Source organism: Rhagoletis zephyria, unplaced genomic scaffold (genome assembly GCF_001687245.7).
Source record: "Rhagoletis zephyria isolate East Lansing unplaced genomic scaffold, Rhagoletis_zephyria_1.1 Rzeph_scaffold_00132, whole genome shotgun sequence".
NCBI lineage: Eukaryota > Metazoa > Arthropoda > Insecta > Diptera > Tephritidae > Rhagoletis > Rhagoletis zephyria.
This window is the reverse complement of record NW_016157216.1, coordinates 430564-455395: the sequence shown is the minus strand read 5'-3', so window position 1 is coordinate 455395 and position 24832 is coordinate 430564. Positions and strand designations below refer to the sequence as shown.

Below are 24832 nucleotides of genomic sequence, written 5' to 3'. Positions count from 1 at the left end.
TGTTCGTATCTGCTGATCCCATATACATAACGTGTAGCATTGTTAAAGGCAACATTGACTTTATGGCACGATATCGAATCTAATTTACTGTACACCACCTCAGAGTACGTGATGAGTGGCAAAATCAGTTGAAGTACCGCAAATTACCTGGTTTCCACTGGAGTGAATGCAGCAGACACCCTTAATTTGCGCAGTATGGCATACACGTTTCCTACCATCTTATTAACATGGTCAGTACACGTAAGTTTTGTATTAACAATGAAACCAAAATATTTTACCTTTTCCGTAAAACTTAGCGAACTAGAACCTATCCACAATTTGGGAATATTTTCAACACATACTACATTGTTACATATAGGCAAGATGTATGACTTTGACACATTTAAACACAACGAGTTATCACTATCCCAAACAGATATTGCAGACAAGTCACTGTTTATTTTGAAACATAAATCTTCAACTAGACCAATACGACTGGACAAATACAATCATACGTCGTCAGCATATGCATGCACATTCACAAAAAGAGACTGAATAAAAGCGGACCAAGGACAGATCCTTGTGGGACACCTGTATTTACATATCTTGAATTTGAAATTGAATTACTTGACTTGACTTTCTGTGTTCTATCCTTATCCTGATCATGAGTTTTATTGAACTTCTACTGAAACCAAAATAATGTTCCAGCTTAAGACAGAGCAAGTTATGATCCACAGAGTCGAAAGCCTTCGAGAAGTCGAGTAAACAGAGAAGAGTCAAGTCACCATTGTCAAAGTTAGTTCTTATACCATCGAGTATTTTAGTCATTGCAGTCGAGCAACTATGCTTTTGGCTGAACCCGGATTGTAATGAGGAGAGTAGATTTTTCTTTTGCACGAATGCCGAAATTTGTTTCGCCATCAAGCTTTCACAACCCTTAGAGAAGGCAGGCAATATTCTTATAGGCCTATAGTCACTCAAACTGCTAGCATTCATCTTTTTCGCAACTGGCAGTTTAATAGCTTTTTTCCTAATTGCTGGGAAACAAGAGGTTGTAAAACGATGATTTATTATGTGGGTTAGATAAATCCCATTACAAGTTTTACAAATTTCAACGAAATTCCATCCTCACCTATAGCATTGGACTTAATATTCGATAGTGACCTCAGAGCGTCAAGCTCACTAACTGTCGTGAATTGAAACTCGTCTTTTAAATTGGTACAGGATGAAAAATCCATTGAGGCGACAGTACTTTTGGTTATACTACTGACAAAGTAATCATTAAGCACATCAACGTCTATATCACACTCAGATCTTTCTTTACCATGTATTTTAAAATTCTTTAGATTGCGTCATAGCTCTTTAGATGGAAGGGAGGTATCTAGTTTAGAATTGCTATACCAGCGCTTTGCTTGCTTTATTATACTGTTGGTTTCATTATTAACTTCTGCGCCAGGACAAGTCTGTACTATTTTTTCTCCACTTTGCATACAATTTATTTCGTTTCTTAATGGCAGAATGAACTTTGGAAGTATACCATGGACATGAACAATTTATAACATTAGCAGAACGAAGAGGGACATGAACATCAAATAACATGGTCAGGTGTTTGTTTAGGAAGTCAAGTTTATTATCCACTGTGGCAAGAAAAAAACACTCACGCCAATTTACTTTACTCAAGTCAGAATGTAATGAGTTTACATTTAATGATTTAAAATCACGATAAACAAATTTAGTGCTTAAGCTTGGACGATTCAATACAACATCTACAGTACAAAATATTAAGTCATGGTCAGAAATAAAGTAAACTTGGTCAAATTTAAGGATATGCTTGAGATCACAGGTTATAAAGTAGTCTAGGAGACTAGGTGGAGAATTATTTGCATATCTCGTTGGGATAGATCCATTAACAACGCAGAGTCCTGCTGTTGCCAGCTGATCCATTAATTTGCAACTATAAGAGTCATTCACAAGTAAATTTACATTAAAATCTCCACAAACCAATATACGCCATACGCTCATAATCTAACACATATTCATACAGTTCAGCAAAAAATGGATCAAGACACAATTTTAGTAGGATTGTACACACATGATACAAGAATTTTGTTTTCGCCATCAGATATTTTAGCAAAGATGTATTCAGTTTCACTATAATTCGACTTTGCTAGCAGTCTGAATTTAAGATTTTTTTTGCAGTGCACTGCAACTCCTCCCCCTTTTTTATGCATGCGGTCATGCCTCAATAAATTGAACCCATTGAAAGAAAGGTTGAAGTCAGGAAAGTCACTTTGAAACCAAGTCTCAGTAACGCAAATTACATCCACCGCAGACTCTTCTAAGACGTACCTAGCAAAGTCAAGTTTGTTTCGACTTAGACTAAGTGCATTAAAATGCACCACATTAAGACCATCATTTTGTTTACACAAAATGTCAATAACAACTTTCTTATTTTCATTAACGCGGTAGCCCGACTTATCGAACAGACCTATACTTAAATTCGCAAAACTGGACCAAAACTGAAACAACCAAAAGCAAGCAAATACAGCATGTATGTATGTTTGCATAAGAACAAGACATTGGCAAAAGACAGAGTAACGCATGACATGTAGTTAAGAAAACAATTACGAGTTCAAGAGAAGGGTAATTAAAGAATAACTTAAGATAAGACGCAGAGTAGTTATGAGGAAAGCAGCAGATGCAAGATGTTGAGCAATAGAAGAAAAAAGAGCACATACGACATAAACATGTGGTAAACATAACAGCTATACATAAACACTCGCTATCAGGTGTCTGCAGCAACAACACTTTTGACGCTCTCCATATTAATTACCTTCACGGCTTTGCACTTAGGGCGAACGCGTACATACACGTTCCCACGAACTGAGAAAGCAGCCACCAGCTTTTTATCTCTTCGTTGCTGCATTGCATAGCGCATTAGCTCGCGGTTGTTTTCCGTAAGGCACTCGTGTATATGTATTTTCCCATCTGAGTTGGAGTCAATATCACGGAGCATTAGTGGCCGTTTTTTTTCTTTGCAGAAGCGTGCTACTGACTTGAAGAGGGTGGAGCGATCGGCTGAAGACGCCAACTTNTCATAGCTCTTTAGATGGAAGGGAGGTATCTAGTTTAGAATTGCTATACCAGCGCTTTGCTTGCTTTATTATACTGTTGGTTTCATTATTAACTTCTGCGCCAGGACAAGTCTGTACTATTTTTTCTCCACTTTGCATACAATTTATTTCGTTTCTTAATGGCAGAATGAACTTTGGAAGTATACCATGGACATGAACAATTTATAACATTAGCAGAACGAAGAGGGACATGAACATCAAATAACATGGTCAGGTGTTTGTTTAGGAAGTCAAGTTTATTATCCACTGTGGCAAGAAAAAAACACTCACGCCAATTTACTTTACTCAAGTCAGAATGTAATGAGTTTACATTTAATGATTTAAAATCACGATAAACAAATTTAGTGCTTAAGCTTGGACGATTCAATACAACATCTACAGTACAAAATATTAAGTCATGGTCAGAAATAAAGTAAACTTGGTCAAATTTAAGGATATGCTTGAGATCACAGGTTATAAAGTAGTCTAGGAGACTAGGTGGAGAATTATTTGCATATCTCGTTGGGATAGATCCATTAACAACGCAGAGTCCTGCTGTTGCCAGCTGATCCATTAATTTGCAACTATAAGAGTCATTCACAAGTAAATTTACATTAAAATCTCCACAAACCAATATACGCCATACGCTCATAATCTAACACATATTCATACAGTTCAGCAAAAAATGGATCAAGACACAATTTTAGTAGGATTGTACACACATGATACAAGAATTTTGTTTTCGCCATCAGATATTTTAGCAAAGATGTATTCAGTTTCACTATAATTCGACTTTGCTAGCAGTCTGAATTTAAGATTTTTTTTGCAGTGCACTGCAACTCCTCCCCCTTTTTTATGCATGCGGTCATGCCTCAATAAATTGAACCCATTGAAAGAAAGGTTGAAGTCAGGAAAGTCACTTTGAAACCAAGTCTCAGTAACGCAAATTACATCCACCGCAGACTCTTCTAAGACGTACCTAGCAAAGTCAAGTTTGTTTCGACTTAGACTAAGTGCATTAAAATGCACCACATTAAGACCATCATTTTGTTTACACAAAATGTCAATAACAACTTTCTTATTTTCATTAACGCGGTAGCCCGACTTATCGAACAGACCTATACTTAAATTCGCAAAACTGGACCAAAACTGAAACAACCAAAAGCAAGCAAATACAGCATGTATGTATGTTTGCATAAGAACAAGACATTGGCAAAAGACAGAGTAACGCATGACATGTAGTTAAGAAAACAATTACGAGTTCAAGAGAAGGGTAATTAAAGAATAACTTAAGATAAGACGCAGAGTAGTTATGAGGAAAGCAGCAGATGCAAGATGTTGAGCAATAGAAGAAAAAAGAGCACATACGACATAAACATGTGGTAAACATAACAGCTATACATAAACACTCGCTATCAGGTGTCTGCAGCAACAACACTTTTGACGCTCTCCATATTAATTACCTTCACGGCTTTGCACTTAGGGCGAACGCGTACATACACGTTCCCACGAACTGAGAAAGCAGCCACCAGCTTTTTATCTCTTCGTTGCTGCATTGCATAGCGCATTAGCTCGCGGTTGTTTTCCGTAAGGCACTCGTGTATATGTATTTTCCCATCTGAGTTGGAGTCAATATCACGGAGCATTAGTGGCCGTTTTTTTTCTTTGCAGAAGCGTGCTACTGACTTGAAGAGGGTGGAGCGATCGGCTGAAGACGCCAACTTCACAATCACTGAAGCAGTGGAGTTGTTCTGTTTTGATATTCTAAACGCAGAGCGAATCTGTAGCGCAGGCAAATCCAAACTCTGGCACAGACTACCAAAGGTAGCTTCCAAATTCTCGTTGTCAACGTAGGGGAGACCATTGATGATAAAATCAGTGGATACAGCAAGGTTTTGGCAATCATTTACCTCGTTTGGAATTCTGCCTTTGTCACACGTTCTTAAATTTTTCGCAGCGCCTTTCGAAGGTTCGCCAGCTCAGCCCTTAACTCGCCAAATCGTTGCATCACTCGCTCTTCAGACGTTTTTACCCGCTCAGCTATCTCTTCTACAATGCTCCTTCTCTGCAAGTCCAGTCGCTCTTCAATGCGCTCAAGCCATGATGACGGTGGCGAGCTCTTTTTTTCAGCTTTATTGAGAGAACTGTTCTGCGGTGTCGATACCGTTTGGCGCGTAAATTTGCTTCTTGTTGACATTGTAAGCTTTGCTTGAAATTAAATTTAGGCAATTTGTTAAATATAAATATCGCAAACACAAAATATAGTCAACGAAACTACTCGCTATGAGGTGTAGAGATAGATTAATGAGACCCACAATCACTTCAAATGCAAATATATCAACGGAAACTTGGACTAAATGTGAAGTTACTACAGAGCACCGACAAACACGTCTACTTAGCTTGACATCTGTATATATTATTTTATATTATATAGCAGTGTGACAACTTTATGAATATTTCCTCAAAAAGTGAGGAATTTCGGGTGCGCTTGAGTATTTTGTGAGGATTTTTATTTTGAGGAATTTTCTCGATATATTTGCAGATAACAAATGTAACCATGTTTTACAAAACAGAGTGTTAAATCGCTCTGCAAATTTTTGAACAAAAAGCTTTTCGAAATTTTATAAAGAGCGAAATACACCACACAAGCGGCTTGACAAACATTCTTCAAACCAACTTTTCCCATTTCGCCATACACCACGCAAACATGACTCGTTCAAGCAAGGAATTTTAGTTTTCTTCCGGTTCACAATGTAAAAGGGTATGGTTTTCTTCGATTTTTCTCTCTTGTCTCCTCATTCCGTGAAAATTCCGTCGCGAATGAGGCGATTTTACCATACACAACGTAAGCGGTTTGATCAAACGTCAACGTAACGGCCAGAAAATCAATAAATTTTACTTTTTGTTCACATTTCCCTCAAACGGCTTGTCAAACCTTCAAACACCCCCATACACAACATATGTATATAAATAGCTTTAAGCAAAGGGATATTTCGTTTGGTTTGTCAAGCCGCAAATTAAAACGCCAAAAAAAATTATTTAGTGCCTAATGCCTTTTTTAGTGCTTTTTTTCTGAACTAAAATTACTTCGAGATAGTAAAACTTGAAATAATTTGGAATATTTAAGGCTGTGGCAGCACTGAATTTACAAGAATCTACAAATTTAAATGGACTAAAATAAAACCATGATTGATAAAAATCTGAAGTTGCAAACCCACCTTGTTAAATGCTATTCGCGTTGAAAATGCTAGTACGCAAGTAAGTTAAGTATTTGTTTTTTTCTTTTCTAATTATTTGTAAAATTTTTTATTGTTTTTACCACCTGAGTTAAACACATCGTTTCTTGGTGCTGAATCCAAATCTGGCCTCACAATAGCTATAGCACTAGAATTTTGTGATATCTTAACCTCAAAGTGCCAAAAACCCGGTTTTTAGCGATATTTGAGGTTTCAACATGAAAACATCAAGGTATTTGCTCATTTCTAATTAGGGCATCATTTTCGTTTGATGCGATTCGATTTTTCTTTCTCGAGATATACCAGTTTTAATGTGCAGTACTTCGGTATTATGTTATGAAAAAAGCATCCCTTGATTCAAAAAAATTTGGTGCTTTTAGTGTGGTAAAACGCTTTTTTCCAAGTTTTTGGTGCTTTTTGAAAATCAAAAGATGACTACACTGGTCTTAAAATCAAGTGGCAATATAAATGCGAAATCCGCGGTCATGTTAAAGGCAGTTGCAACAAAGATATGGTTCATATGTCTGCCTCTGTGTTGCCACCCGATGCTTTAGGATCAGGGATGATAAATGAGTTTTTTAGTTTTGTACCAAATGGCCAAAAAAAGTGTACTAAATAAGCCGAAAAAGTACCAACATTTAAAAGACCATACACACATAGTTACATATACATACGTTTTTAGATTTTCTGTATAAAAATCATGATATAAAACATGGCGTGTCGAAGGTGGAACACATAAGCACAAATCACTTGTTTGAAAAGGCCACCAAAACGCCAAGGTAATGAAGAAATGCATACAAGTTATACTTATTAACAGCTAGTAATACAAAAATTAAAAATAAAACCGTTGCATTTAACGGAATGGAAGTTTTATAAAAATATTTTGCAAAATAATTCCTTTTATAGAAATTAACAAGTTAATAGCAGTGTTCTCGTACATAAAATCTTGCAAAGTGGGGGAAATCGAGAGCCCAAAATGACACTGAGATCTGGCACTTTCTGCTGGAAAAAATTTTACCCGCGAAAACTTGCAAGGAAATGTCTGCTAACCACAACATGTGTTCGTGAATAAACAAAAGAAAGGAAGAAAAGTTTAGTTTAGTTAATTTACTATTAATCTCTTATTTTATAATTTTCGTGCGTCAACTATGGCTGCCGTATAAAATTATTTAATTGTGGAATTGTTGGCCGGAATATACGCAAAATATTGAGAAATATACCAAAATAGATAATAATGCTGAAAGGTTCTGACCGAATTTGTCAGTTGATCGTTAAAACGAAAATGGGATAATTTTAAAGACACATTTGTAGCTATATCTACTTAATTTTTGTGAAACAAGGAAGGGTGCTTGGAGGAGATTATTTTATTTTTGCATGTCTCATGATGTGGTATCAAAAATATTTTGTATAAAAAAACTTACCTACCTATCAGAAAGTCAGAATGGCGTAAGTTTTACTGCGTTCAATAACTTTTTCTGATATTTTAGTTTTCCCCTTAATTTTCGGCTGCTAGTACTTACTGGAAATTTTTATGACTAGACCTATTATGACAGAAACTTTTTTTTTATTTAAGTAAGAGTTTCGTTTTTGATAAACACCCCGTATTTACTTAAATAAGGTAGAAAAAGATGACTATATTTTTTCGCACAAAAATTCAAAACTCCAAGTAAATAGAGTGTAGTATTTCGACATAATTGTAGTGCAGTACCGTATGTTGACAAAAATGTATCAAACATGTCAATGTATTACCAATGTACTTTTGGATTCCAAAATGTACCAAAAAAGTACAATTGTACCATCAATTTCATCACTGATTAGGATGCGAGGGTAATAGCTCAGTTATGCATACTTTGCACTGCTATGCCATTATTGCATAAAAATTATTATAATTCATTAACTAGTTAATCACTAACTTAATATAAGTTGTATTTTTGAGCCTAGTCAGTAAAGTGTAGCGCTGTAGGTTGGGTATCCGCTTACACGCAAATCTCATTAACAGATTCCTTATGTGACATCTCTCATGCAACGCCAAGAATGCATAACTGGGTTAATCCCTACAGATCTAATGACCTCGTCAAAGTTAGTCTTTCATATCAATTGATAAACCACCCTGGTCAGATATTCACACAATAAACTATCAATTTTATATTCTTTAACATAATTACAAGGTTTTAGTCCATGTTTTGTATATCACCATGTTGTGCTGTATATCCTTGAATTTGTAAAGCTTGCACTTTTGAAGGGCGGCAAGACAATAATTGAATAGCTTCAGTCAATCCATCATGACTTGCTGCACAAGACTGCCAGTTTAAATCTGAAAAAGAAAGTTCGAAAGTAAGTACCGAATGCTATAGTTCAGGGGTGGGCAAGGCCGAGGCCGAAAAGAGCCACACGTAAATTCAAATGCTACAAAGAGCCAAAAAAAATAACAAAAATTTTATTTTAAATAAAATTATTATTAGAAATGAAAAATATTAATTTTATTATTATTCTAATATATGTACGTAAGATAGATACTAAAGAACATTTAAAAGATTCTTTGGCTAAATTTCAAAATCTGGTTTTACGTCAGTTAAAGCCGTTTATAACAGTTCTGTTAAATGTTGGTTAGTCAATAGGTACTTTCGTTTAAAATCTCCAGTAAAAAATGTCCAACAGCGAAATTCCGGTTAAATGTCATCTATGCACTCACAAAAGAAAAATATCCAAAATATTTAGTACACAGTAAAGAAAATTTGCAGAAACTTGCAAGTTAGACGAACAGCTGATAGAAATTTTGTTTACATTCAAAAGTATAAAACTGAAAACGTAAGAAAACAAATCCTGAAATCTTATCTTGACACAGTTCACTGACTAAACGAATAATTACTTACTTGTTACAAGTTTAATTAGTTGCATTTTACTACTTTAACTTCCAAACCATCAAATTCGACCGGCTGTTTTTGATCAGCTGTTTTCCAGCAGAAACTAGCAGATTTACCTCAAAATGAAATGTCCTTTTGATAATTCAAACACAAAAAGCTGATAGTTTTTATAACTTACAATGATTGTAAGGTACGCGAATGCAACTAATTGTGAACGATATTTTGACTTACGAATTGTAGAGTACAAAGACTCACAATTACCCGTTGTACCAAAAATTGAAAATATATGACACGCAACTGTTTTGAACAGCGGATATTTTAAATCTGGTACTTGTTGCCGGAATTCAAGCAATGACAAAGCTTTATGTTGCATTTCCAGTGCCTAATTTTCTTTTAATTCCAAAAACTCCAACTATTCTTCGCTTTTCTTAAAAAGGAGTATTTCGGATGTTGTAAATTCATCCTCAATTATTTTACATAAAATCATTTCAAATCGGCAAATCTTTCTTCAAAATCTGCTTTTAAATCATGTGCAATATTTTTTTCTAGCCATAGAAAATTATGAAATATTCTTTTTTGAGATCATGAATAAAAAGACTTTAAATAATTTGCGACAAATCAAAAACATTTTTATTCTCTCCTTGTAGAGACAAATTCAAGTTTTGCAAATGTTCCATCATATCGGTAAAGAACATTAGGTCAGAAAGCCAATCTTCATTCTCCAGTTGCGGGTAATGTTCCGATCTCCTTTTGTGTATGTGTATGGGTCAATCCATGCAAAATTTACAAAACTTACACAAAAATTTTTTTCCGCTCAAATTATTTTTCTTTGCATTCCTTGGGTAAAAACATGATACACGTTTTTTTTTATTTGACACATACAGTTTCCGAGATATATTTTTTTGAAATTTAAGCTTGCCAAAAAAGGACTTTTTAATATATGCTTCCGCGCAAACAAGCATTTTAATAAAAAACAAACTTAATCATCGTACCATTTATGACTTTTTCTTTGCTTTCATATGAGGATTACGAGAAGTCGATAAAATTATTTTTTAATACAAAAAATTCGATATTAAAAAAATAATAACTATAGAGCAATAGAGGTATTTTAGAGAGTGTAAGAAAAAATGCTTAATTTCTTCCCTTAGGATACAATAAACGCATTTTTTACTTAATATTTCTGGTTTCACTAACAGTAGTGAGCACCTGTCTTTGTTCTATTTTGAAATAGTGTTACGCTTAAACAGCTGTTATAAGTGTTAATATTAGTTTTCCCAAAATTTGTAGATACGTGAAATATATATCTACTGAGAAACTCCGGTTGGCATCAAACTTTATATATTTAAATAACTATGCGCGCACCCAAATAACTCGCGGCGATAGCAAAACTGAAACTGAAGTTCTGAACACATTGAAAACGACTAGCTACGGGCCACAGCTTCCAATATGTTATCTTCGTTATCTAAACACTTAGTGGATGGCGACATGATTTTTTTGAACGCGGCAGCGACATCATGAATTTGTATGAGTTTGACATAAAAGCAGAGGAAGAACCTTATCTGTCGCTGGAAAAATAGAAATAGATCTAATCTGAATATAAATAAATGAAAAATAATTTGACAGCTGTGGTCCGTAGCTCGTCGTTTTCATTGTGTTCGGGCTATGAGACAAACAAGTCTGGGCATGTCATAGCGCACACTTTTCTTTCTCTACCTAGCGCAGTGAACGACATCATGGTCGGCATCAGTGTTGCCGCCTCTCAAAGAACTTTCCAACCAAGATTAGACGAAAAAGTTACCAAATGTAAGGAAAAGTAAACTTCTTTTTATTAGAAAAGAAAATAATTTTTTTTTGAAAGGTATATCATTTTAAGGCTGAAAATACATGAAATACACTCATTAGAGTGGTTCATAAACACACTACATCAGAATATTGTTATTTGTGATGAGAAAAGAGACACGTATTTTTTTATTTTGAAAAAAAAAAGTTTTTTTAGAGGTCGCGCTGTTCCGTTTTTTATAAAAACGCTGATGTTCTCAATTTTTTATTTTTGTGACACGTTAAAATGTAGCTAAAAATGTGGTTTTTACATATAATTACTCGGGTATTAATCGGGAACATTCCCTTAATTACACAACTGTCTTGGTCAGTTAGAATGGGCCTAGTTCCCGAAAATATTCTCTCGAAAATACACTAGTAAAATTAAAACGTTGATACTGAACGATTTACACGTTGTCATGGGTTGGAACTTGTTACCAGGGGGTTTTTGGGGTTGCTAATTAGGAATCTGAAGTCAGTTTTTCAAAATTCAAAATGGCGGATCCAGAATGGAGANCAAATTCAAAATGGCGGATCCAAAATGGAGATTATTTTTTTTTTGAAAAATTATTGGATTTGCTTGAAAACCGGCACTCGGGAGTTTTTGATTTTTTTTAATTCGAAATGCCGGATCCAATATGGCGATCAAATTAAAAAAAATTACTAAAATTAAAACGTTGATACTGAACTTTTTAAGCATTTTCAAGGGTTGAAACTCGTTTCCAAGGGTTTTCTGATTATAAACTTGTTGTGATACTTTCAAAATTCAAAATGGCGGCTAAGAGTTTCAAACAAATCCAATAATTTTTTTTAAGTTGGTAGCCATATTGGATCCAGCATTTTGAATTGTGAAAATCTGAAAACAGATTCGTAATCAGCAAACCCAGAAACCCACAGGAAACGAGTTCCAACCCTTGACAATGCTTAAAACGTTCAGTATCAACGTTTTTATTTTAGTAATATTTTTTTTAAATTTGATCGCCATATTGGATCCGCCATTTTGAATTTAAAAAAACTGACTTCAGATTCATAATAGGGGACCTTGAAACCTCCCGAGTGCGGGTTTTCAAACCAATCCAATACTTTTTTAAAAAAATGAATCACCATTCTGGATCCGCCATTTTGAATTTTGAAAAACTGACTTCAGATTCCTAATTAGCAACCCCAGAAACCCCCTAGTGACAAGTTCCAACCCATGACAACGCGTAAATCGTTTAGCAGCAACGTTTCAATTTTATTAGAGTCTTTTCGAGAACATATTTTCGGGCATTAGGCCCATTCTAACTACCCAAGACAGGTATGTAATTAAGGGAATGTTCCCCAATAATACCAGAGTAATTGTATGCAAAAACCACATTTTTACCTGAATTTTAACAGGTCTAGAAAATAAAAAGATTGAGAACATCAGCGTTTTTATAAAAAACCGATCAGCGCGACCTCTAAAAAAACTTTTTTTCAAAATAAAAGAAATTCGTTTCTCTTTTTTTATCACAAGTAACAATAACATGAGGTAGCGTTTATGAATTTCCAAAAAAATATTTTTTTGAATCACTCTAACATTCATATATATATTAGAAAATCATTTATATGTATGTTAACATCTTCGTAAAAATTACTAGACTCTAAGGCCCACTTGCAGAACAGCAGGTTATCTACTTAATTCAAAGTTTACCAGTTAAATTGATGAATTGAGTTGCACAATCAATAGTTAGGAGTAAAATTATAGTTAAATCGTTAAATATTTAGCCCAGCAATTTCGAAGGTTAACTTGCTAACTCTACATGACACATGTATCATTTCTCTCAGTAACAAGAAAAAATAAATTGATATTCAAAAAATATGTACATACATACATACATACATACATATTCACGTATTCATATTTCCGCCTTCCGCTCTGAGGTTTCGAAAGTCTNACACTTGCAGAACAGCAGGTTATCTACTTAATTCAAAGTTTACCAGTTAAATTGATGAATTGGCTTGCACAATCAATAGTTAGGAGTAAAATTATAGTTAAATCGTTAAATATTTAGCCCAGCAATTTCGAAGGTTAACTTGCTAACTCTACATGACACATGTATCATTTCTCTCAGTAACAAGAAAAAATAAATTGATATTCAAAAAATATGTTTTAAAACATATGTACATACATACATACATACATACATACATACATACATACATATTCACGTATTCATATTTCCGCCTTCAGCTCTGAGGTTTCGAAAGTCTGGCGTAAAAAATATATGCGATTAAAATACACCACCCGTGTTGGTAGTCCATCCAATTAAGAGAACTCCCAGAAGTGCCGCTGGTCAATTTACAGTTTGTACCTATGTATGTACGTACATACATATGTAAGTGTTTGAAATTTTATATTCAAATTCTAATAAGAAATGTAAACAAACGTCGAAAAAGAGAGAGTGGTGCCTACTTAATTTAGAAATCCCTCGGGTTACCTAACTCTGGGCCAGTTTTCAATGCGGCAAGACATTGTCTGGTTTAGGAATATAACAANTGTACATACATATGTAAGTGCTTGAAATCTTATATTCAAATTCTAATAAGAAATGTAAACAAACGTCAAAAAAGAGAGAGTGGTGCCTACTTAATTTAGAAATCCCTCGGGTTACCTAACTCTGGGCCAATTTTCAATGCTGCAAGACATTGTCTGGTTTAGGAATATACAAATTTAACTCTGAGCTATTTATCTGTCTATTTATATATTTAACTCTGGACGTTCTGCAAGTGGGTCTAAATGAAGATTTTAAACAAGTACATAGGTACACAGTTTCCAACTTCTTTGTAAGAATCAATGAAATACCTAATCCGCGTGAACAACCACATTGTATATATTCTATGATGAAGATTAAACAATTAAAAATTGGACTGTATTGAACTATATCGCTCAACGCGAAATACCAACGTTTACGCCAAATGCAGTACCGCGTATACGATGGTAAATAAATTTTACAAGAGCGCAAAAACCCGATTTTTTCAAAACTGTGGAATGGTATTTCTCTTGAACCTACTTGCTATAAGATTATTATTATTAATCTTAACTTAAATTAATAAAGTAAGCAGTAATGGGAAAATAGTAACCAAATTCCTTTTTTATTGTACATACTTGACGTGGTATTGGATTCCGCATATACGAGGTATTTATATATGTACTATCTATGTCTGAATTCATTTGAAATAGTCTTTAGCCGACCATGTATATTATGTGTTCTGTATATTATAAAACAAATACATACATATGTAAGTAATATTAATACATTCATTCCAAATATTCTCACTTGGTTTCACTGTTGGGGCTGCCACTGCTGCAGATACCCAGCAAACACAGTCTCTAACTTTAGAGAAATTTGGATTTCTGCATTAGATTACTAGGGTAATTCTCTAATCGTTCTCGAGTCGATGACGAAGTTAGAGAACTACATTAGAATTCGATTCGAGAACGATTAGAGAAACAACGCAAATTCAAATAAATCTAAATAAGCAATATTCCAAATGAATGATTAATAAATTANGTTAATAAATTAGTATAAGTTCAAATAATCCATTATTATTTTATTGTGAATACATTTAATACAAATTTTGAAAACAATGCGTTTTATTTAATAAAGCAAAACAGCAGTTTGAAATTCACATTCGAATCCTATTAGAGATCAACATTAGAATACGATTAGATCATTAATATTTTCTCGAGTCGAGAACTATGTCCCATTTTTGTTGAGATCGCTATGATTCTCGAAAATTTTTTGAGTCGTTCTCTAACGTTTGAGATTGGAGAATGTGGCTAGTTCTCCAATCATTCTCTAATCGATAACTAACCTCAATGTTTGCTGGGTACTCTCCTCAATCTCGACAGGTGTAGCTGGCCTTTGTCTTATAACGAACCTATATTAAAAGTTGTTTTGAAATCCATAGCAATGAGTCCGTATAAATTAACTTGAAACACCAATTTTGCGCAGACTTCTAATAATTATTCGCCTTTTTAATGACTCTCGTATTATTCAAATGTCATTTCAGGTACATTCTATGTAGTGTGTGCAAAGAACATAGCGATGGTGTAACTGCCGCGCCATTTTAAAAAATTTGCGATTAATTTACCAAGATTTATTAAACACACGAACCGATAGTTGCACCCTCGATCTTTTACATGTTCTTTTGCATATGCAAACACATGATTATTATCGGAATAAGTCGAACCTTGAGTTGCCATTTTAGTAGTAATAACTCGACTTAAATGTATTTGTTTATACTATTTTTCAAAGATTTAATTATTGTATGTATACAAAAATTAAAAACTACAGTAAATGTTAAAAAATAACCAAAATGGGAATGATCTTCACAANTACTGGCATTCGCATTCAAACGATTCAATAAGTGGGACTTTGTGCATTGCTCAGCTGGCGCCACGGTTGCCAACTTAGAACTTAGTGTTTTTCTTAATGCAAAACGTGAAAAATTTTGAGTTTGGTGCTTGGTGAGTTTTTTGGTGCTTTTTGTTTCAGTTTGAAGACACCAGAACTGTAAATCTTAAACAAAAATGTAAATTAAATTTAGAGCAATTGGAATTTTCGTAAGGAACTTTCCAAAAATGGAAACAAAATCATGGTACAATGACAATCATAAGCGAAAGAGCATATCGATTAAAGTACAAAACCGCGTATCGTCATTCTGCAAAACCGCGTAACTGACATTTGCTGCCAAAAATTGGATTTGCTCACACAAGCTGTTCAATTGTAAAATAAATTGAACATGTTTAGTATACAGTACAAAATAATCATTTTTTTGCCCTCGAAAATATGTTCAAATGTCTTTGAACATGTATGCATACATACATATATACATCTGCCAGGGTAATAAAACTGAACATAAAAAATAATACGTACAATAATACTTATTGACACACAGAAAATACAGTCCACTTTAGAATAGAAGATAAGTAAAAAACATAAACATGAGAAATTAACAAAAACCCATAAATTGTAACCCATTTAACTGTCAATATTTTGTACACAACCGAAATAAGATATGCATACACCCATACATACATGCATTAGAAAATGCATTGATATTATTTGCATGTATACATATAGCCGACGCAAATGCAAGCATTAAAATTAAAATTATGATAAGACCAAAGCGGTTGTTTGTAAATACCAAAACCAATACCAATACCAAAACAACATGTACATACACACATACACATACATATGTATTTACAATTAGTTAAGGAAAATAGAATTAGAATTTGTATATAAAAGGAAAATTTTTAATAAACAGATCAGAGACGTAAAGACGCTCAAATAACCCTCTCCCTCTCCGCCTCTCTTTTTTCTTTTAATTTTATTTTATATGCTTTACTTCCCCCCACCAGAGGTAAGGGGTAAAGCATTTAACACTCTTTATTCTTCTTTCGTTATTAAAGTTTTACTTCCCCCCACCAGCGGTAAGGGGTACAACTTTTAATATTGAAAGTACTAACCTCTTATTTTATTAGACTGTACTTCTCCCCACCAGTGGTAAGGGGTAGAGAATTTTAGAATAAGAGTATTTGTAGTTCAAGCATTGCTGAGAATTACTTGTTACCCCCCACCCGAGGTAAGGAACAAGTGACTCAGCTCTGCAACGAACATTTTGTCCAAATGATCCCAAGAGAAGTGCTCTGAAAAAGCCCTGTATTTGTACAGGCACAACACAAAAGCCCTGAATTTTTATAGGCACAATAATAAAAGCCCTATAGATTATATAGGCAAAACAAAGCCCTGTATTTGTGTAGGCACTATAAATAATGCCGTATCAATTGTATAGGCAACGGACATTTGGTCCACACTTGCGCTATGATTATATAGGCAAACTAAGAAAGTCCTGTAATTATACAGGCACAATATATAAAGCCCTATCAATTGTATAGGCAATACCCAAGCTCTTGGCTCAATCCTTATCCATTGGTCCTGAAATATACTATCTAGAAATGCGATTGCTTTATAAAAAAAGAGAACCATTTTGAAACATGAGTTTTTTTAATCTCTAGAAAATAGTTTACATAATTCACATACGCGGATTTGCATTCTCTTGATACGCGGTTTTGCATTTTGTTGATACGCGGTTTTGTACTTTAAACGACGATATGTTTGTCAAAAAAATAAGTGGCAGCACTTTCAATGGTGCCAGAATTACATACGGTAATTTTCCATGGCCTGCAATGTAGCTGCGACCAGGAATTGATCTTTAGATCTTTAATTTGGGCTGAATTTTTTATATTTTTTACGAATATTAAAAAAGCACTAATATCCCCTAATAGTAAAATGAATAACAAATCTTCGACTACCGAGCAAGAAGCATTCATTTTTATTACTTTGAATCGGCATATCTACAATAAAATTTGATATGCGTACAAAGTCCATTAAATCATCCAACAAAAATTTTGGCGCTTTTTTTCCAGAAAAAACGCGTTTTTCTTGGGTTTTAGTGCTTTTTCAAATTCAAAACTTGTCAACACTGGCTGGCGCTCTTAGTATACGAAACACGCATGTGTTCAGGGAACGCTTAAAATTCTTTAGGGGTGGCTCGCAAGCATGAATATTTTCTTTCTCAAACCAAATCGCGGTTGCCTTAATACAAATGGTAACTATGACAAAACCATGTGTTGAAAGAAAGCTTTTCTGCATTAGCAGAGCTTAATAACATCCTTTTATGAACCTTACGTTAAGTTGAATGGAACTTGTAGAAATATGCTTCAATGAAATATTTATTAGTATTTACCAAACCCTTCAACTAAATTAATAATTTGGTACAACCTAGATGAATATTAGAAGCTTTAAAATATTTAGTTATAATTTTATAATTACCAACCCATGATAATAGTTCCCAATCGTTGGTAATAGTTCCCAAATATTATCAAAATTCGGGAACTAAATATGTTTAGTTATCGAAACTAATACTTTTTCTCTGTGTACTTTGCGATGGAAATAACGCAGTGTGCAATGCATTTGTGCCTGCGTTTATGCATATGTGTATTAGTTTGTGAAAATAGTTAAGTTTATGCTTGAAATACAATACCGGCGGCTGTCGTTCACAGTTCGCCCAGCTATTTCGTCCATTTAAACAGAATTAGAGCTGTAGGGAAAACAGCTGATACCAATTGTTCGCCTCTATAATTTGGGTGACCATATTTAGAAAAAGCTAAACCACATTTAGAAATGAGGAATTGATAACAAATGTAAATGTAAAACAAATAGAAATTATTATAAATTATTTTATTTCAAACCAGATTTAACGAATCCACAACTATATTTTTCAAACTACAAAAATAATTCGTGTTTATGTTGTTTTCTTCTAAAACTTTGAAAGCAAAAAAGAAATACGGCCACATTCGGCACGTACAGTTGTCATCGCCCAGCAGGGCGATCGAAATAAATCTATCGCCATGAACACGGTGGCCACACGACAAACAATTTTCTGACCAGCATTGACAAAGAAAGTTACCTTAAAGTTACCAAGTAAAAAAACAACGTTTTATTATACAATAAACTGCAAAAATAAACCTCGTTTATTTGCCATAAATAAGACATGGGTACAATAAATAGTTATAATAAAAGAAATCTAAACAAATTCATTTTACATATGAGGCCATCAGGGCCATAGGAGCCTATCTACAAAAAAATTTTAGTAATATGAGAAAGAGGGATCTATAAAAAATAAATGCGGTCTTTTACTAAAAAAATCATTGCACCTACGTGATACTACATTTTATGGTAAAAGGAATCTAATAGGGCGTGCCTCGGGCTATTGCCGTTTCGATTTTGGTAATGCATTTTAAGGTGCACTTCAACTTTTTTTGATACGACAGTTAAGCTACTCTGGCGCTCAAGGCCTCATATAATAGATACATTTACTAACATATGTATATAAATATATTTTTATTCAATCTGTGAATACGTACGTGTATAAAATAGGATACAACAAAAATTTATGAAACAAAAAACAACACATAAGTATTTTCGCCAACCAAGAATTGGTTTATATTTCCAAATACAAACTTGAAAAGGCATCAACGTGATTTTTGGTTTATATTAACAATGCCTTGGTCGATATTTACAACAATGATTTGGTAATATTAACCACAATTTTGTTTACATTAACCTACCTTTTGGTTGGCGATTTTTTCGTTTCAACAGGCTTATGCTCAGCACTTCACAGATGCTTTTTCCTAATTCGAAGATATAAAACAAAATTTTTTATAATCATTTTAACGCGTGGCCTCTGACGGGATTAGCAATTAACAGCAAGCATCTCTACACGCTCAGCTACAGCCGCTTTATAAATTTGTCTTTAAATGTTCAACTTGAGTCAATTTTCTTCGTCGTTTAATTTGGTTCTACACTTCACAGATGCTTTTTCGTAATAAAGAAAAACCAAATAAAAATAATAAAAAAAAATTGTGTTGCCGCTGACAGCAAGCACCTCTGTACGTTCAACTAAAGACAGGCATACAAATAAACTGACCATGAAAAAACCAAACAATAACTCGATTGAAAAAACCATTTTATTTTGGGCTCAGTGTATATATGGCTCAAAGATCTGTCGATAAGTGTTGAAGTGATATCAATTCGCGGCTCGGCATTTCGCGTTGCAATTCGAACAAATTAGACGTGGTATCACCATACATATAATAAAAAGTATAGATGATTTTCAATAAAATAGAATTAAATTTAGATAAGATTTCCAGGCTTCATCTATTGGACTTTAAACCTCTCAACGCAAAAACATTCAAATACTGACGCGATAAATATTGAAAATGTGCGATCCATCACTGTTTTGAAATCCATCAATATGGATCACGATCCCAATATCACAATAAATAATGAACGTGAGACAGGCGCAGACTACCCAGCGATAATTTTCTTCGATATGTGGTTAGTGATTTTTGCTGAGCGCTGTGTTGCCTGATCTAGTAGTGTTATCACCGCTTCACGCAACCAACCACAGGACTATTTATCAAATTAATCCAAATTTTTTAGTCTGACCAAAGTTGGCAAGTTCTTCTTCTTCTTATTTGGCGCTGTAACCGCCTAAGCGATTTTGGCCGAGTCCAAAACAGCACGCCAGTCATTTCTCTTCTGTGCTAACTGACGCCAATTGAAAATGCCAAGTGAAGCCAAGTCCTTCTCCACCTGGTCTTTCCAACGCAGAGGAGGCCTTCCTCTTCCTCTGTTCCCAGCATCGCGGCCCGCGTTGAATATTTTCAGAGCAGGAGCGTTTCTGTCCATCCGAACGACATGGCCAAGCCAGCGGAGCCGCTGAATTTTAATTCGCTGCACTATGTCTATATCGTTGTAAAGCTCATACAGCTCATCGTTAAATCGTCTGCGATATTCGCCATCACCAACGCGTAAAGGTCCGTAAATCTTTCGCAGAATCTTTCTCTCGAAAACTCCAAGAGCCGCCTCATCAGATGCTTTCATTGTCCATGCTTCCGCGCCATACACCAGCACAGGCATGATGAGTGACTTATAGAGTGTGATCTTTGTACGACGAGAGAGGACTTTACTTCTCAATTGCCTACTCAGCCCAAAGTAGCACTTGTTGACAAGAGTGATTCTCCTTTGGATTTCAAGGCTGACATTATTATTGGTGTTAATGCTGGCAAGTTGGCAAGTTACCAAGCGCTTAAAAAGTTACCAATTTTGGTCACAAGTGACAAAATGTGGCAACCGTGGCCATGCAACGCCGCCGAGCGAACTTCGTATTTCGCTTTGGCAGTGTTCATTCATATGCTTATGGGTGTTCTAATTTTGACAGCTCAAATTTTGCTCTGGTGAGTTCGGCATTTTATTTCAGCTATTAAAAATACACTGGCGGCAGAAATAATACACTCGTCCTACTTTTTGGAGTTTTGGGTATATTTCTTTAGTTTATTTTAGGTTTAATATTTTTTTTATACAAGCTTAGGTAGTTATACAACAAACACCATATAAATCCGCTTTTCAAACTATGAACAAAAATTATAAAAATTCGACAAATTCTATTCAATTTTACCCCTCTATTCTAACAGAGTCACAAAACTTAGCTCATCACTGTTGTGATTTCTAGTGCGCCGAGAAATGTGTCACAAAAAATTCGATTTTGAGTGCAAGAAAAATACACAAAAATTTTAAAATTTGTATTGTAGCGGCATATTTTTTGCAGCGGCAAGCTTTGAGGCGCAGTAGAAATCACAGCTGTGATGAGCTAAAGTTTGTGACTTTGTCAGAATACGGCTGTTAGTATAATAAAGTGCAAGTTTCAATTGGCTATAAAACCTTTTAACATTTTTTTGCTCACGGTATCACGCATTTTTTCCCATACAAAGTGCGCTCGAAAATTTTTTCATAACGAAGAGAAGCCTAGCATGGTCAACAAAAAAAAAAATTTTCAAAAATCAACGGTATTTTCTAGGCACTTGAAACTTTATTATACTAAAATTGAATGGTCTATAAAACATACCAAATTTTTCCATAAACTGAATAAAAAGTTAAAAAATTTGGCGAAAATTTGTCAATTTTTTATAGTTTTTGTATAAAGTTTGAAAAGGGGATTTATATGGTGTTTGTTGTATTAGGTCCATTCCAGCGAAGACAACATCTCAGATTAAAAAATAAATTACATAGATTGTGTTAAAACTGTAAAAACAGTATAGCAGGTAGAATAAATCTGTAGAAACGGATTTTAACCATTTATTTTTCACTATTTTCTTCATTTTATTGTTATAAATGCATATATATAACTAATATACGGTAATAAGTTTGCATTAAGTTTTTAAGGCATTCCTCATCTACTAAAGGTGGCAATGCAAAAAATAACACGGTGCTACAAAATAAGTCATAAAATACACCCCAAACAAAACCTAGTGTAGGTTGTAGTTATGGTCGAGTACAGCATAAAAATAGATTCCGTTTAGCTCCTGAACCCTCCATTTTTATTTAATTTAAAAACAACCACTATGTTCATACTAGATGCACTTATCTATTAACAGCTTAATTATTTTTCATCCGATTTTAAAAACCAATGATGCACTTATCTATTAACAGCTTATTTTTCATCCGATTTTAAAGAACATATTTTGGAAAGAGGATTTATATACCTTTAAAATGATTGTATTGTTAGACTGACAGCCGTATTCGTCACAAACTTTAGCTCATCACTGCTGTGATTTCTACCTCGCCTCAAAGCTTGCCGCTCAAAAAATATGCCGCTTCAATTCAATTTTTTAAATTTTTGTGTATTTTTCTAGCTTTCAAAATCGAATTTTTTGTGAAACATTTCTCGGCGCACTTGAAATCACAACAGTGATGAGCTAAGTTTGTGACTCTGTTAGAACAGAGGGGTTAGCTTGCGGGGAGGATTCATCGGTTAAACTTTAATAAGCCCCTATTTTTCTTAATTTTTTCAACCATCGCTAATTTCCAAAATTTTTATGAAAGTCGCCAAACATGTAGTATTTATCTAAGTGAACATTTACTTTCGAATAAATTTATGCCACATTTAATAAAATTGCAAAAACATTGTCGAAGTAAGGTAATTTAAGAAAAAAATGCGTCCCTGAATTTGTTTGTGTGTATGTACCGGCCTTTCAGATTTTTTGAGCCGGGTGGCTAAGGAATTCATCAATATTTACACAAATTTGATAAATACCATGTTTCATTGGCACAAAATTCGTTTTTCACAAAATTTTTGGAAAATGGGCGTGGCACCGCCCAGTTATATCATATATGCGTATCTCAAAAACTACTTGACCGACTTCGACCACACACTGTGCTTATCCTCCTTCAACACCGTCTCGAATATTTTTGAAATCGGACAAAAAACGGTAATTTCATAAAACTCAAACCTAGCTATATTTTGGGGGGAGTGGGTTTTGTAACGTTGTTGCAACGGTTGTTTTTAAATAAAAGAAAAATGGAGGGTTCAGGAACTATACTATTTATGTTGTACCTTACCATAGTTACAACCTACGCTAGGTATTGTTTCGAGTGTATTTTATGACAGCAAACTATGTACATTTTAACGAAACATACAAATTCTTAAGTATCCCATTGTTCAAATGGCATCCCCCTATTAAAGATGTTCACATCAAATCTGCAGTGTTCATTTTACTCACGAACTATGTGTCCTCAAAGGTGACTCGTCCCACCTGTCACAAAATGTTGTCCCACCCGTCACAAGCAAAAATAAGGTATTTTTTTATTTTAAAATATAATAATGCCATTAAAGCCTAAAATGGTACATAACATTCTCCTAACTACATTCGAGAAAGCCGTTATGTACGAAATATTTATAGTTTGCCTAAAATTGAAACGAATTTAACAACTCAGAGAAGCAGGTGTCGTCGTTGTCCCACCCATCACGCTTGAAAAGTGTTAAATTTCAGTGTAAATTATATAACTAAATTTTATATTTTATCAGTTTCGTAATAAACTGATATCTGACTTCAAATGTTATCGGTCTGACACTAGTCAAATCAATGGTTAAAGAGAATTTACTAAATGTTTGAGCGAAAACGAGTTAAATAGTCTCACCCGTCACTTTGGAATGCCCCATATCTAGCCAGGCTTTTATAAAAAACATATTAAACACAAAATATACAATGGTCAAAACTCTTCACAGTAAGGCGAGTCTATTATTTCTGCCGCTAAGGTATGTATATGGGTCATTCCATACAATATTTACACCTCAATATTTTTTTTAGGGTGAAATATATTTTTTTGGAGTGTTTATCGAAAAAAAGAAGAACCTATTATTTTACTTCGTCATGATATTCGAAAATCTCGAAAAAAAATTCCGAAATTTTGAACTCACGGGGAAGTATCTTTTTACATTTGTTTGCAGTTAATAAACTATTTGTCCGAGAAAATCAGTTAAGGTATCAACATGTGCGTAATTACCTTGGCTTTCTATGAGAATGTGAGACAGAGCAAAATAAAAAAAATTGCATTAAAACATCGAATTTTTTTATATTTTTATAAACTTCATCATGTTCGATTTTTATTTTTTTCAACCTGAATAGTTGTCAAACTTTATGGAGTATGCTGTAAAAATTTGAGAATGAAAACACCAAAACTGTAGAAGTTAGTACAAAGTTTATGTACGCAGGTATGAAAAAAATCGTAACTTTACAGTTTTGGCGTTTCCATTCTCAAATTTTTACAGCTTACTCTATAAAGTTTGACAACTATTCAGGTTGGAGTTTGTTTGTTTGCTACGCTTTCATGCTTTAACTATTCAACCGATCATCATGAAATTTTGTACACTGCTGTTATTTATCCCAACTTAAAATATAGGATACATTTAATCTCGATTAGGCAAGAGGGCGTGGCACCTCCCATACAAACGGAATTCTTCATACTGCATTTCTCAGGAAATATTTTTGGTAGATTACTGGAACTTGGTATGGAGATATATAAAATCATTCTCTACTCATGGAACAGGGCTGCCACCTTTTAAAAAAATCTAATTCAACTTGTAACGACCGTCATTCATATGTATATTCATTGCTTGTATTTTATTTCATTTAATAGCATACTGTTCAATGTTTTACGTCTAAACTCTTTGTAATGTCATGTAAAATGCAACTCTGTTTAGTTTGTAAGAAAGCTCTAAAATGCATCACTGACGATCAGCATCGTCATGATCGCCTATAAATACTCGTGCTAGCATTGTAAAACGCGACTTCTCGTCTTAGCGTCGATTGAGTTGGTTCGTCCAATATTGCTTCGGACAACTAACTTCAATAAAGACAATTTTAGTATACACATTAGCTAACGCGTTT

The 24832-nt window shown here is 34.2% G+C and overlaps 1 protein-coding gene across 4 annotated transcripts in view; it reads right to left on the bottom strand.

The window, feature by feature from the left end:
- Window positions 1–3088: 3088 nt before the first annotated feature.
- Window positions 3089–24832, bottom strand: part of LOC108381117 (uncharacterized) — a 312228-nt gene continuing 290484 nt past the window's right edge. The window contains exons 6-7 of one of the 4 annotated variants that reach the window (XM_017637535.1): window positions 8494–8642; window positions 3089–5300 (exon numbers count right to left, since the gene is read on the bottom strand). In XM_017637535.1, coding sequence (XP_017493024.1) covers window positions 8500–8642 — 143 coding nt within the window. In that variant the 3' untranslated portion in view covers window positions 3089–5300; window positions 8494–8499. Of the gene's footprint in view, window positions 5301–8170; window positions 8643–24832 lie in introns of those variants that run through there. The other 3 variants (XM_017637543.1, XM_017637527.1, XM_017637552.1) reach the window with 3 other exon arrangements.